The sequence below is a fragment of the Microcaecilia unicolor genome, chromosome 4, assembly GCF_901765095.1.
Source record: "Microcaecilia unicolor chromosome 4, aMicUni1.1, whole genome shotgun sequence".
Classification (NCBI taxonomy): Eukaryota; Metazoa; Chordata; class Amphibia; order Gymnophiona; family Siphonopidae; genus Microcaecilia; species Microcaecilia unicolor.
Window position 1 is genome coordinate 343,678,608 of NC_044034.1, and position 16,245 is coordinate 343,694,852.

General features: G+C 43.3%; 1 protein-coding gene across 1 annotated transcript in view; it reads left to right on the forward strand.

The window, feature by feature from the left end:
• LOC115469741 (intersectin-1-like) overlaps positions 1-16,245 on the forward strand; it is a 67,020-nt gene extending 50,775 nt beyond the window's left edge. Inside the window, exons 2-5 of the mRNA XM_030202527.1 lie at positions 6,942-7,137; positions 7,233-7,316; positions 10,450-10,623; positions 13,065-16,245. Coding sequence (XP_030058387.1) covers positions 6,942-7,137; positions 7,233-7,316; positions 10,450-10,623; positions 13,065-13,213 — 603 coding nt within the window. The 3' untranslated portion in view covers positions 13,214-16,245. The remainder of the gene's footprint in view (positions 1-6,941; positions 7,138-7,232; positions 7,317-10,449; positions 10,624-13,064) is intronic.

Consider the following 16,245-nt stretch of genomic DNA (forward strand, 5'->3'; position numbering starts at 1 on the left):
CCTTCTCTGGAGTAGCCAGGGCCGGTCTTAAGGCGAGGCGACCGAGGCGGCCGCATAGGGCCTCGCGCTCAGGGGGGCCCCGCGCAGCACGCCTCAGGTCGCCCCGCCCCGACCGCCCGAGCACCACTCTCCCTCCCTCCCTCCCAAGTTCAACAACGCGCGACGGCGACGTGGTGGGGGCGGTCCGCCCCAGATGTCAGCGGGTGGGTGCTCCGAATCCGCTCCTGGCGCTGCTCGTCCTGTCCTGCCTTTAAAAACCCAATTTGAAGCGCTGGAGTACAGGCAGCAGTGCCTCGCGTCTGCCCTTCTACTAAAAATCTCTTCGACGATGTCATTGGGCCTTCCCACATTGAGTCCCGCCCTCCTCTGAGGTAACTTCCAATTACCGCGAGGGCGGGCGGGACTCAATGTGGGAAGGCCCAATGACGTCGTCGAAGAGATTTTTAGTAGCAGGGTAGACGCAAGGCGCTGCTGCCTGTAACTCCAGCGCTTCAAATTGGGTTTTTTTAAAGACAGTGAGGGTGGTGGGCCTGGGCAGCAGGAGAATGGAGCTGGTAGGTGGGGAGAGACTCAGATGGGAGAAGGGTGTGGGGCTGTCAGGTGGGGGAAGGGTGGGGAGGGGGTTCTCAAATGGGAAGGAGATTGAGGTGGGGAGGGGGCTCATGGATGGGAGAAGCAGAAGGGGTGGGGAGGGGGTTCTTGGATAGTTGAAGGGGACGGGTGGGGAGGGGACTGGGGGTTCTTGGATGGGAGAGACTGGGGAGGGAGTTCTCGGATGGGAGAGGACTGGGGTTCTTGAATGGGAGAAGGGGACTGAGGTGGGGAGGGGGTTCAAGGATGGGAGAAGGGGATGGGGAGGGGTTCTTGGATGCTTGAAGGGGATGGGTGGGGAGGGGACTGGGGTTCTTGGATGGGAGAGACTGGGGAGGGGGTTCTCGGATGGGAGAAGGGGACGGGTGGGGGGAGACTGGGGTTCTTGGATGGGAGAAGGGGACTGAGGTGGAGAGGGGGTTCTTGGATGGTTGAAGGGGACAGGTGGGGAGGGGACTGGGTTCTTGAAGGGGACTGGGTCTGAGAAGGGGCAATATGGGAAAATGGGGGCCATGCCTGGGGCTGGTGGGAAAATGGGTATGCGTGGGTCAGGTGGGAGAATGGTTCTGAAAAGGGGGGCCCTAATACAAGGCATGTGGATGAAGGGGGCTGGAACTGGGGGCTGAAAAGGAGGTTAGGTGGGATAAGAGGCTGGAGACTGAAAAGGGGCAGGGGCTGAGACTGGGGGCTGAAAAGGGGACAGGGAGAAGTGGCTGGGGGGCTGAAGCTCGGGACTGGTGGGAGAAAAGGGCTGGGGCTGAAATGGGGGACTGGTGGGATAGTGGGGCTGGAACTGGGGGCTGAAAAAAGGGGCGGAAAGAGGGGCAGATCCTGGATGGGGGGGCAAGAGGGAGGACAAACCCTGGATGGATGGGAGAGGGAGGGCAAATGGTGGATTGAAGGAGCAGAGAGAAAGGGAAGGGATAGAAAGGGCAGACAGTGAATGGATGGGGGAGAGAGAGAGGGCAGACAGGGGCAGATGGTGGATGGAAGGGGCAGAGATAGAGGGCAAATGTGGGTGGAAGGGGCAGGAAGAGAGGGCAGACATTGGATGGAGGGGACAGCAGAGAGGGCTGACACTGGATGGCAGAGAGAGACCGAAGACAGATGCTGGATGGAAGGAAGACAGTGAAAAGAAGATGAGGAAAGCAGAAACCAGAGACAACAAACTGTAAATAAAATATATATTTAAATTTTTTTGCTTTAGGATAAAGTAGTATTGTAGATATGTTAATAAATGTTTATAATAGAACATGCAAACAAGGTAATCTTTTTATTGGACTAATTTTAATACATTTTGGCTAACTTTCGGAGAACAAAACCCCCTTCCTAAGGTCAAGATAGGATACTGTAACAGTACTATACTGTATTGACCTGAGGAAGGATGTTTTGGCCTCTGAAAGTTAAATATATTAGTTCAATAAAATGGTATTTTATTTTCTATATTTGTTTATTTCTATTTGTTAATTTGTAAAGTGGTGATTGGTATTTGTTAGTTTTTTTCAAATTTACATCTGCTGTCTTTATATTTTGCACAGTACTAGAGGACATATTCTGTTTCTGTGGTGTTGCATTGTATGCAGAGTCTGGCATCTTGGTGTTTCATTTTATTTTTTGTCTAAATAGAAAGTTTATGATTACTTATTCTATAGTGGATTAGGGTGTATCTGTGTTTGTGAAAAAGACATGGCTTTCAGTTGGCACTGACTGCAGGATCGACAAGCACTGGAGCTGGGGGCCTTGGAGCTCGGAGGGAGGGTGGCGGGCCCTGGAGCTAGGGTGGGGGCGGAGTTAGGGTGGGGCCCCATCAAATTGGTCTGCATAGGGCCCCGCACTTGCTAAGACCGGCCCTGGGAGTAGCCCCCACACTCTGGAATGCACTTCCTGAAAGGCTCCACTTAACACAAGACTGTCTCTACTTCAGGAAGCAGGTGAAAGCTTGGCTCTTCAACCAGACCTTTAATGGAAGAAGCAACTAACTTGCTAGTCTCACTCACACACACAAGGTGTGACACAGCTGCACATGCTGCAGCAGAAAATATTTATCCATTCCTACCATAGCTGAGATCATATTTAACCATCTCTCTGACCTCATGTGCAACTTTCTTTAAATTAGTCACCTTATTTTCTAACTCCTCTTACTCCCTTACCTCTCTATATGTTCCATCTTTGCTTATACCCTACACTGTCAGTTAAAAATGTTCTACTACGCATTGTGTTGACATTGTAAGTAGTATACTATAAAATCAAAAAATATACTGGAGAGCAAAAATAACATGAAACCTATAAGTAAATCATTTGCTCTTTAACCCAGAGCATTATTGATAATATAAATCTTAAAAAAAGGAAACCTCAACAGCCCGGGGCGCCTACAGAGATGGTCTTCCCCTTTAAATGGCTTTTATCACGGGTTTCAATAATCCTCTGAAACCAACTGCAATGGAAAACAGCTCCTTAATGGAGAAAAAAAACCCTATCAAAGGCTTTCTCTGCATTGATTTCCTAAAATCAATGCAGATCCATGCCCCTAATTTGCCGGCCACAAAAGATGGAATACCTTCCTAATATCAAATGTTTGGCGACCGCAAATGAAGCCAGCTTGATTATCGTGTATCAACTGGGGTATATAACACTGCAAGCGATGGGCAAGAATCTTGGTAAAAATATCTTTTGAGCAACTGTTGGCAAGTTTCTAGTTTAAAAGCTGCTCTCTCCTTTTTAAATGCTGTTTCCAGCAGCCTGGTTCCACCCTGGTTCCGGAATAGACTTCCTCTTCCCCAAAATGTTACCTAGTTCCTAACAAATCTAAAACTGCCCTCCCTGCACTATCACCTGATCCATGCATTGAGACTCCGGAGCTCTGCCTGTCTCTTGGGCTCTGCGCGTGGAACGGGGAGTATTTCTGAAAATGCTAACTTGGAGTTTCTTTGCACTGCGTATACAGATACGGCTTTCACCAACTGGGAGATTATCAAACATGTGACACAAAGTGCAAAAGACCGGATAGCCTCTATCTCGCTGCTGGATTGCTTCCTGCATCTTATTATTGGTGATTTCTTAATGAAGTTGCTAATGGAGTGGAATATAAACCACTACTAAATGGACTTGGGAAAAATCCACAATTCCAGGAATACCAAGTATAGAATGTTTGTACGCTTGGGAAGCTTGCCAGGTGCCCTTGGCCTGGATTGGCCGCTGTCGTGGACAGGATGGTGGGCTTGATGGACCCTTGGTCTTTTCCCAGTGTGGCATTACTTATGTACTTATATATAAACTAAAATTCCCTAAGTTTTCTAGTTATATGCAATGCTAATATTTAATTATTATTATTGTATTAATGTTATTAGTAGGTCCCCCTCTATGGATTTAAGTAGATTGTATTTCTAAGAGCTAGTTACTGGCTGATAGAAATGCCGTAATTCAATTTGTAGCCTCCTAATTGGCTCAAGGGCCAATAAATTAGAGGTCAGGCCAGGGGTGGGTGGGAGCTGAAGATAAACCAGTGTTGCAAGGAAATTAAACCCTGGAATGAGAGCTAGGCAGGCAGGTACACATTTGAATTATAGAATAGTATAATTTACACATGTTTTTTGGCAATATTGGTGCAAGTATTTATACCAGCAGTATGGTTGGTGTAAGTGGTCACACCTAAAATATACACATGTATTGGACCTCTTATGCTAGGATTCTATAAAGGAAAGTAAGTACTTGCGTTCCTTTATAGAACAGTTTCCAAATAGGTACTTCTTTATCAGGGCCGTGCCGATGCGGTAAGCGGGGTAAGCGCCGCAGGGGGGCGCTATCCTCTGGGGGGTGCTGCCGCTGCGTGCTTACCCTGCCCTCCCGCTCCCATGTAGGAACCCCGCCCTCTTCTCCCCCCCAAGATCCCGTTCCTTTTTTTTTTCTTTTAAATTTACCTTCCTCCGGCAGCGCAGCGTCAGTGAAGGAGGCGGCGCTCCCTCCCAGTCCCGACGTCTCTAGCCTTCCCTTGTTCGTTGCTCACTGCCCCGCCTTCTTCTGACGTCATCCTTGGGGGGGAGAAGAGGGGGGGCAGTTCCTACATGGGAGCGGGAGGGCAGGGGAGAGAGGGGAATCGCTGCCTTGGAGCCAGGCAGGTGCGGGGGGGGGGGGCGCCAACTGGTAGTCTGCAGGGGGGCGCCAGAGACCCTTGGCACGGCCCTGTTCTTTATAAAAATTGACTTCCACATGTGTACTTTGTACTCATTTTCAAAGAGACACTACTCACATTCTTTCTGTTTGAAATTTCTCATCAACCCCCTAATTCTATAAAAGTTGCCAAAAATTGCACAGGCAATTTAATTGAATAATGAGCTAATTAGTGCCAATAATTGGCTTTTTAACAAGCAATTATTGCCACTAATTAGATTTAATTGCATTTACAAGTGCATATTTAGGTGCGGGATCCATGGTTAAAATTTACGCACGATCTGAAAAGGGGGACGCAGAAATGGGAGGGTCATGGGTGTAATAGTGTTCCAAAAATTAACGCGCGTTGTTATAGAATAAAGGGGATACTTGCATACATGTGCACCACGTTTCAGTTGATGCAAATGGTCGTGCCTAAAGTTAGGTGCGATTCCCGGGTGTAAGCACTATTTTATAAACTGTGCCTAACTTTAAGCACAGCTTATAGAATAGCGCTTGTCCATCTAGCCCGGTATCCTGTATAGAATCTAGCCCCAAGGGGGTAATTCTGTAACACAGGTGCTAACATTTATATGCCAATTATGTGCATAAATGTTTAGAATAATGCATTTACTGGGATATGTGTTCACAAACACTTGTAACTGCCTACTAGCTATTCTGTACATACGTGCTTAGCTTACATAATGCATATTTGCAAAGGGGGTGTACACATGGGCGAAGCTCAAACTTATATGCCTATTGTGTCGCTGTTCATGACTAAGATTGATAATTGTAATATGGTCTATCTAGGAGCCATGAAAGTGATTCTCAAAAAACTTCAAATGCTACAAAATACTGCAATTTGTCTGCTATGTAGCCTACGTAATTTTGATCATGTAACTCCAGCGTTGAAATCACACCATTGGCTCCCTATTGAATATCATGTTTGGTTAAAAGTTTTATTGTTAGCTTTTAAGGCCTATAGAGCAGGGATTCTGCCATACTTGGCCTCCTGTAGTATTCCCTACACACCTATATGACTCTTACTAGGGTTACCATATGGTTCCAGAAAAAGGAAGACACATTGATCCAGTCCGAGTTTTTCTTCCATTGAAAGCAGTGGAAGTAAAACCCAGACTGGCCTGATCTGTCCTCCTTTTTCTGGATGGAAAATATACAAAGCAGATCGTTGAAGCAGCCCAGTAGGGCGAAACACGGCCTGTGTCGGGCTATTATATGCATATTTTAATATATTATTAAAATTATTTTTATCCATCAACGATCTGCTTTGTATATTTTCCATCTTGGAGTTTACAGATCGTCTGCCCCTCTGTTTCCTTGGACCCTCCTTTTTCTGGAGCCATATGGTAACCCTAACTCTTACGATCTTTAAATGGCTATCGCATGGTCCTTCTGGGACCTCATTCTGCACAGCTAGAAACCACTAGAAGCTCTGCTTTTCAATTTGTAGCTCCGGCCCTTTGAAACTCACTACCACATGCTATTCGTAGTGAGCTATCATTGAAAAACTTCAGAATAGCGGTTAATACATGGCTTTTTAAAGAGGCTTGTGATATCTGATTGGTCTGGAGACTGCCTGTAACTTTGTTTTTCTCCTTCTATTGTTAGCGTGAATGCTGCCTTTACTATTTGCAATTGTAGTTCCTTTCCAGAGATTGTTTTAGTTTGTAAACCGCCTTGCCCTGCTTGGTCAGTTAACGCATTATAGTAAGTTCTGAATAAATAAATACTTATAGAATACTGTAAGTTATGCGCATATGTGTGGCAATTAAGTGCTAACACTGAGTCCAGGTCTATGGCTGGTGGTTAGAGACTAATATTCTATAAAGTAGGAGCCTCTGTTCCTTTATAGAATAAGCACCTAATTATAGCATTATCATTTGAGTGTATACATTAAAAGCACCCTTGTACTTTAGATGTACAAGACTATGTGCAAGGGAGATGTTCATAGGGGAGAGACATGGGTGGGGCATGTGTGTCTCAAACCTTTACACATATCAGCTATAGAAGACTCATTTACGTGCTAAAGTGCCTCATTTAGGGGCATGTACTTACACCTGCTATTGACATGGTGTAAGCGGTCGGCCCTAAATGTAGGTATGGAATGTGGGCACCAGAAGCCATTCTAGAATTGGTGCTCAGTGCATTGCATTTAGGTATCTAACTTTCTGCGCACTTCGTAGAATTGCCCTCACTGTGTGCCATCAGATGTCTCTTACCAAGCAGATTTTGATCCACAGGCTGAACACTCCCGCAATGTCTTTGCTCATTTGATTTCTTCTCTCGTCTTTGCAAGGACTGCCTGGGTTCAGAAGATTAAAGCTGCCTCAGAGCTCTACATCGAAACCGAGAAGAAGAAAAGAGAAAAAGCATACCTAGGTAAAAGTGCAGCAGAGGAGAAGCACCTCTTGTGTATAGCTGTGAGAAGGGCAGGAAAACATAAAACTTGATTGATTGTTTTTCTCCCTTCACAGTTCGCTCCCAGAGGGCGACGGGCATTGGGCGACTGATGGTGAATGTGGTGGAAGGGATTGAACTGAAGCCCTGCCGGTCTCACGGTGAGTATTTCCATGCCTTACTTCCATGGGTTGCACTGTGAGACAAACACACTGAGATAATTTAAGAAGGATCTGTTTAGCAGATAGGCCAGTGTTCTTCATGCAAGGCCTGGGGGGCTATTGGCTGCCCTCATTGATCCTAAGTGTGTGTCTGTTTCCCCAGTACACAATCTCCCCTCACCTTTTCCTCTGTCTTGCTGCTGACATTATCCCCATGACACTTATTCTGTTTAATGTACCACGTAGTTCTCATTGAGTCTGAGCTATGTGCTGCCCAAGACTGAGAGAGCACCATGCAGTTCAAACATATTGCACCTTTTGTGGTGCTGGAAGAAAACAGAATAGCTGTTCAGAAGGCGGCACCACAAGTAAGCCTCCAGAGAAAATATAGGAGGAGATTAAAAACTGGAGAGAGGTGGAGAACTAGCTTGAAGGAGAATGGGGTGTAGACAGGATGGTGAAGGTTGACAGGATGTCTGCCACTTTTTCCGGTGATGGTCTTGGCTCTGTGATTGAACTTTTTTTTGACAGTCTGGCCCCTGCTTTAAAAACAGTGAAGGTCTCTGAGCTAAGCAGTATGCTATATGTATGTGCCAAGACATGATGGTGGGTATTTTGCGAGTGGGCATTTATATGGATGAAATTTGGACAGAACATAAAAGCTTTACTGGCTGGTTAAATTTAAAACTCTATTTCTGATCTTCAAGGCCCTTAAAGGAAATGGCTCAGAGTACTTGAAGAACAAGATCTCTCTATACACACCTCCAAGGTCACTATGGTTCTCCCTAAGCACAGCCTTTCCAAAGGAAATCACTTGATATGACACCTGCCAATGAGCCTTCTCCAGAGTAGTCCCCACACGCTTTGCTTAACACAATACTATCTCTACTTCAGGAAGCAAGTGAAAGCAGGCCTTTAATGGAAGGAGCAACTAACTAGCTAGTCACACACATATACAAGGAGTGACACCAGCTTCACATACTGTACAGGACATGCTTATCCATATCTGCCCTAGCTGAGATAATATTCAAGTACCTTTCAGATCTCACGTGTAGCTTTCTTTTAAATTAGTCCAGTCCCCTTATTTTCTAACTTCTCTATGTTCCATCTTTGCTTACATCCTGTGCTGTCTATTAAAATATTTTATTGTGTCTTGTGTTGATATTGTAATGTCGTGTACTATGCCATACCTTGTATTGTTGTTTGAATATTTCTACTGCTGTAATTGTCTATTGCCTATGTTTGAATTATTCTTGCTGTACACTACATTGAGTGAATTTCTTCAGAAAGGTGGTAAATAAATCCTAATAAATAAAATAAATAAGTTGTGCATGTACATGATAAAATCTTATAATCTATATATGTTCTTCTGCAGTCTAGGTGAGTGCATTTACACCAGGTGTAGGCTGATATAAGTGATCACACCTAATATATGAGCGCATTCTCTGCCCCTTATGCTAGTGTTCCAGGAGCCTATTTTGCTGTACAGTATAGGCTCCCTTATAGACTTATTTATTTATTATATTTGTATCCCGCACTTTCCCACTAAAAGCAGGCTCAATGCGGCTTACATAGTAATAGGTAACAGAATTTTGTTATGTAAAGTAGGAAATTAAGTATAACATAATAGAAGGATGGATGGGTAGTAAATGGATGGGTAGGTAGGTAGAGACAGGTGATAGAGAGAGGAGGGTAAGGTGGGAGATAGATTCTGGGTCAATGTCGTTTTCTCTTCAGTATATGTAAGGTAGATGGGGTTCATGAGATTAATCTGGGTCTTTTGGGTAGGCTTGTTTGAATAGATGGGTTTTTAGTGCTTTTCTGAATGGTAGGTGGTCATGGATTGCTCGGATAGGTCTAGGCAGGGCCGTGCCTAGGGTCTCCGGCGCCCCCCTGCAGTTGGCTCAGTTCCCGCCTTCTGACGTCATTTCTGATGTCAGAAGAAGGCGGAACTGAGCGAAGGGAAGACTGACACGTCGGGGCAGGGGAGCACCGCCTCCTACTCACTAACGCTACGCTGCCGCCGGACAGAAGTAAATTTAAACAAAAAATAAAGGAAAAGGATCTGGGGAGAAGAGGGCGAGGTAAGCATGGTGCGGCGGGGCGCCCCCCAGAAGATGGCGCCCTCCTGCCATGCTTACCTCGCTTTACCGTGTTGGCACGGCCCTGGGTCTAGGGAGAGCGTTCCATAGGCGGCTGCCCATGTACATATCTTCCATGTACATACGTTTATGCACACATTGAGAGAGCAGTTTTATTCTATAAGGCTGTTTATGTGCATTTCTATGTAGATTACTAGAATACTGGCATTTATGCGCCTCCTTGCTACTAGATGATTCCTTATAGAATTACCCCCTTAACCCCATAGAGTCTATACGTGCAAAGGTTCACCCGAGCCATGTGGAGATGTTTCTGGTGGTGGGGTTTGGGGAGAGGCTGTGTGTGCCAAAGAGCAGATGTTACATATGTGCATAAAGTTCCTGGGCTTGCCCTCAATAACTAATTGCAAACAAAAATGGCAGACTATATAGTACTTTTACTGAATGGAGTATTTAATTTTCACACTTTTAAAAAATGTGGAGAAAAAGACTTCAGTGTATTATCAGTATCTTTTTAGTCTTATGACAAATTCATTCTCATCACGAGTCTGAAAAAACCTCCACCTCCTCCATTTTATTCATAAATTCAATTTTTCCTTTTTCTAGATTTCTTATTTATAATTTCCCAAGTTCTTCTCCAAAATATATAATGTCCTAGTGATATCTTTCAAAAATAGCAGTAACTTAGCTTTCTTATCAGCACTGCTCTGTTGGCAAGGCTTTACAGAGCCTCTCCATTTCACATAAATGCTTCCTCAGGAGCCGCTGAAACGTTTCTACCAATGCTAAGTTTTTCAATCTTTTACTGCTGTGAGTATTGTATAGCAAGCGGTGATACTCACAGCAAAAGATTACAGCAATAAAAGATTGAAAAATTTAGCATTTGCAGAAAAGTTTGGTTGCATAAAGTTCCTGGGGTAATTTTGTAAAGGAAAGGACGAGCACACTGTCTATTGGAAAACTGGTGTAGCTTATGCAGGTACTGGTTTCACAAGTTAAAAGTCACCCTCTAAGCTTCCTCCTGTTCTTCCTAGGAAAGAGTAATCCGTATTGCGAGGTCACCATGGGCTCCCAGTGTCACATCACCAAGACCATACAGGATACACTCAATCCAAAATGGAATTCCAACTGCCAGTTCTTTATCAAAGACCTGGAGCAGGACGTGCTCTGTATAACCGTCTTTGAAAGGGACCAATTTTCCCCAGATGGTGAGTAGAGTTAAAGTGTGCATGGAAAATATGTTGTCCTTTAGTCTTTCTTTTTCCCATTTCTATCATTTTTAGATCAGTACTTCCCAAAGCTTTATCCAATATGACCTCATTTTGGTGCATACTTAAAAATTCACAGGCCCAAAGATGATGATGAAAACAAAAGGGTTGATATTCTTTTTTTTAATTTAATAATTTAAAAAATAAAGTACAATAAGCTCTTACAAGAAACCAAAATAGCCCACATCAAGGGAGAAGGAGAGAAAAGGATATTATAACAAGAAATTTATATCACCAATTATACATTACACCTGGAATGTTCTACAAGGCGATCTAACAAACATCATCCACCTAAGATAACTTCATTTAGCTTCCTTATCTATCAAGAGCCTTTCTAGCTGATCTGGTTCATTAAAAAAAACATAATATTTGAAAAGGTAATTAAACACTTTGAAGTAAATTTTTTGTAAAAGTAGCTCCTAGGGTCAACACCCTACCTTTCAATTGCAAAAATTGCCTACACCTAAGTGGTGTAGCCCTAGAAATATCTGGAAATATTTGCAACTTCCGTCCACAAAATAAGTAATCTTTCTTCTTGAAGTAATTTTTAAAAATTAAAACTTTACAGACTCGGAGGTAAATGATACAAGTAGAGTACAGTGCTCAGGAAAGTTGTCTTGAGTTGTTTATTAAAAAGCTGTTAAATTTGAAATCCATTTCCCTTAACAGACAACTCCTGCAACCCTCAACCTGTTTTGCCTTCAGAACCTTGTATAGCAAATAATAACATTTTGTAATACCAATAGTGTCCGTATTAGTCAAAACCAGAATTTCCCTGAAATATTTTCTCAATAAAATCTCAGCAGATAACAAGGAACAAATGGGAAAATTCAAAAATTTCAGATTAGAAGACCTAATCTGATTTTCCAACACCTCTAGCTGTCTATGCAACAAAAGAGTATCTTTAATCCCGGTTTTTCCCACTTGTTGCAGAGACCCATTCTGAGCGTCAATTTTTTTAATAGCATTGTCCATGTGCTGAGTTTGCTGTACAAATAATTCCATCTTTGTAACAACTTGCTGGGAAAAATGACAGAGCTGCTGTACCAGACCCTGCACCAATGCTTCAGTCCATTTCACCACTCTCCAAACAAAACAGACTGTAACTGTTCAGTAGATGTTGGCAAAGTGGATATAGGCAACTGAGGCATAGTTTAAACTCCCCCCAAGGAGGACAAACCCCCTGAGAGGGACAGATAGGAAGAATTAGGCGGATCAAGGAACACCTTTCCTCTGAAGTGAATAGAGTCCCAGAGTCCAACCCCATAGGAGGAAGGGGAGTACCTTTATCCCTCATTACCACAGGGACGGCCAAATTTCAAGGGAGTGGAGGAGTGGCAGAGTGGCCTAGTGGTTAGAGCACTGGTCTTGCAATCTAGAGGTGGCTGGTTCAAATCCCACTACTGCTGCTACTTGTGATCCAAAATCCAAATAAATAAAGAGGGTGTCAGAGGCATAGCAAAGGCATGGCCGTCCTTCTCACAGAAACATCCACATTTTGGACGTCCTCAACTGCCGTCGCTTCCCCTTCTTAGGAAGGAAATCATGTGCAAATGAGCGAGCAGCTCATTTGCATGCAATTTCCTTCATTCATGCCCGTTCCTTTCCGGATCAGTAAGGGAAGGGCTTTTTCCATTCAGTTAGTGGGACCAGTGCACTACGAATGCTGGCTCCTCCCACGACCAAATGGCTTGGATTTGGTCGTTTCTGAGATGGGCGTCCTCGGTTTCCATTATCGCCAAAAACCGGGGACGACCATCTCTAAGGTCGACCTAAATTTCATGATTTGGGCGTCCATGACCGTATTATCGAAATGAAAGATGGACATTCATATTGTTTCGATAATACGGGTTGCCCCGCCCCTTTACGGTGCCCCCATTCGATTATCCCCCTCCACGTTGCTTTTTTAAAATAGGCTTAAAACAGGTGACTTTTTGGACTTCTCACACTGGTGTCCTGCTATAAAATGTAGCCCGGGTATTATTTTTATTTTTTACTAGAATGGGTACAAAATATAAAACAAAAAAAAACCCTCTCTTTTTTCTTTTTTTGTGAGAAGTATATACATTGGTTCTTCTCCATAAATACAGTATATAGGGCCAGAGAACCAAAGCAAGGATGAATAAAAGTGGGAAATATATGTGTTAAACCATATTACTTTAAGTTAAATAAAGAAGGAAAATCAGAAATGTACATTGAAAAATAAATGCAAAAAGCCCCCACATAGATGAAAAAGAATTTTTAAAAAATAGGGCAGAGATATCTAAACATACTGAAAGTATTGAGCTCAAAATGAGGGGAAATGATTCTTTTCCTGATACTTTGTCCAAGAAGCAGGATTTTTATTTTTTTGACTTGTGAACATTGTGCTTGTGTTTTAGACTTTCTGGGTCGCACTGAAATCCGCGTGGCGGACATTAAGAAAGACCAGGGCTCCAAGGGGCCAGTAACCAAGTGTCTGCTCCTGCACGAAGTCCCCACGGGAGAGATAGTGGTACGGCTGGATCTTCAGCTCTTCGATGAGCCATAGCAGGACCTGGTGCTGAGATTTCTGATGTAACCTGCATCACAGCAGGGGCCTTGTGAGAGCCATTCAAATGTCATTCTTTAATTCACCCAGGAAACTGCATCCCTTGCGTTGGACATCTAATAGCACAGCAGAGAAATGGTTAAGTTGGTGCAAGTTTGAACCTTGTGGACAGTAAGACCACTGTCAAAGCTTCAATTGATGTTCTTCTTGTAACAAGGAGCATTATTTGTGATACAGTCGGCAGTTTGCCCGGCAGTATTTCTGAGCTGGATTTGAGCTCTGAACAACAGTAAGAGGTGAATGATTGGGCCAGTAAGAGGCTTGAAACTTTGATGGAAGTCATTGCTGCTCACAAGGTTCCTGCATTTTCTTACTTTGCTTCAGTATAAAGAGCAGTCTCCCATATATCTGTAAGTGGCTTATCCAAGTAAGCGTTATGATTTTGATCCTGGTAATTCTGGGGTTGAACTCAGAATTCTTAATTTCTAGGAAAATGTGTGAATAGTTTATGTGGAATTTGAGGTGTCAGGAGTGTATGGGATTAGCATAGGATCTCTGGACATAATATACGGTTCTAAAGCTGCCACCCGGGTCTAAATATCCCATTTATCTGCTGTAGTCTCGTAATTCAGAAGTGCAATCTATGTGATTTAAAAGGTAAAAGTACCTAGTCAGTGGTGATGTAAAAATGGATTAGAAAAAGCAAGAACTGCAATTTGCCAGAGAGTGTCAGTGACTGCAATGAAACCCTTTACTGCACCATTATGAAGTATATATATATATATATAATGTGAGGGTGATTTCTCTGATCCCAGAGCATTTTGTGAATGTAATCACTCATTCCTGGCTGAAAACCAGTAAATAGGAAGTTATTACTACTGTCATTGCAGCACTGTGATGGGTGAACATTGGTGGAATCACAAGCATGAAGGGAAGTTACTTCCATTTTTTGTGCAATGCGGTTGCTTGAGTGAACACCGGTGGAGAACCTATTCTCCAGATGTGATTGAAGGGTCCTGCTGGAGGTGAGGAACCTCATGTGTCAGTCATTATCTGCTGACTGGTCCCTGTCACTTTGCTTAACCATATATGTACTTCTTTCATTTAAAAATCAGAGTGGTGGTTTCCCTCTGCTCTCAGTGCAGAGCATACAAGACTTGTGTTTGTTTTTTTGTACAGTCGGTAATTCTTATTTAGATGAATTTGAAGAAATTAATGTAGAAACTGAGACTCAGGGCTCTGTGGATATGAAATAATGCTCCCTGTGATCTCTGGAGTATGAGTGCCAGTTTTTGTCAGTAATTCTAGCCCCACTGATATTGGCATGTGATTTCGTGCCACACTAGTAACTCCTCTAGCAACATCGGTATATTATGCTGGGAGCTAAGTATATGTACTGCCCTAGGTATGTGTGCGTATTAGTAAGTCAGGGTAGTCACTCCCAAAATAACTCTGGTCTTATTCACTCCACCAAAACAGTATTGCAAAGGGACGGGATGGACTGAATGGGTGTGATGCCGCCTCAGTTGCATGGGAAATAAAACCCAAATTTCTGCTGAGTGGTGACCGTGAAGCCTCCCCCATGTACTCTGTGGCTTCTTTGCTCTCCTGCAGTCCACTCAGAAGCTGAGTAGGGGGAGCATTCACAGGAGATTTCCGCCCTTTCGGTCTTTGCTGCATGCACAACCTTCTGCTGGAAGGCCCAGCTGGAGTCAAGTTACCCAGCTGGCAGAAAGGTTCGCTCTATTTGAAAAATTCCTTTTTAATTGTCTTTTATACTGATAATACATTAAATAGCTAAGGAACTCCATTATTGGCATTTCATAAGCCTAACTTTTAATTTATTCATGCTTAAAACCTTTGAAAAAAGATTAATATTGTGTTGGTACCAGTGAAACTGTATTATTTAAATCCTGTTTATCACTGACCAGTTCCCAATGTAAATGAACTGTTGCAGAAGGGTTCTTAAAGGAAAGTTAACAGTAGGTGGTAGGGTGAGAAATCCTTGCTTTGTGCTATAAACAAAATGAAAGAGATCTTGCTGCGCTCATTCCTCAAAAGGCTCCAACTAATTAAAGTCAATATACATTACATGAAAGAGAAAACAAATGTTCAGTATTTTGGGGTCAATAGTTGCCCTTCCCCAGGCTCATGTAGGATAAAACACTTTGAGAGGGAAGATGGAACCTAGAGTAGCTCCTTTAATTATTCAGGACTTTTGTTGGCGGAGGGAGGAAGGTTTGGATCCATGTACTGCTCCATTCTCACCATGTGCTGCTGGCACTCTGCTGAGACAAACAACTTTCCCTAGGCTGGAACTCTGCAGAAGACCAGAGCCTCGAAAGAGGGAGATAAAATATTAGAACAATTTACATGCCTCCAATACATAGTGATGTTTCTGCATTTCAGAAGACCGTGTCAGCTCTTGCAGAAGGATGCTGTGCTCTGCTCACCCTCACTGTGCTACAAAACCCTTCAAGTTTAGCAGTTTTCTCTGTTTGGTTAACCTGTTTATATCACGATGCCAGCTTCTCCCTTTCCTGCATAGACTGGTTTATCTCTGTGAATCTCTCTGATTTGTTCATCCTGGTGGATAGCCATTGCTGGGAGACTTCAGGACCACAGAGAAAATTAATGTGTATTATAGTTCCTTTCACAGGGACCACTGTAACATTTCTAGCAACATTCTGTGTCTGTTGCAGGGGAACAACAAAGTTTACATTTCATATGTTGGAAAAAAAATTCTAGTGTTTGTTATTTAATTAGTATAGTGTTGAGTTTTGTGCTAAGAACACTGGGTAGAATGTAGCTCGGTACAGACCTGAGCAGGCAGACAGGACATAGACGCTGCATTAGGAACTTCCAGGTGGCCATGTTTTAGACTAACTTACAGTAAATGTCATTGCCTATATTTTTTAATTTCCTTAAGAAGTTGTTTTAAAGAAAGTTTGTAAAATTGTTGCATTTCATGCCTATTGCTGTTGGCTTAAAGAGAGATTATATAACATCACATACTGATCCATGTGACTGCA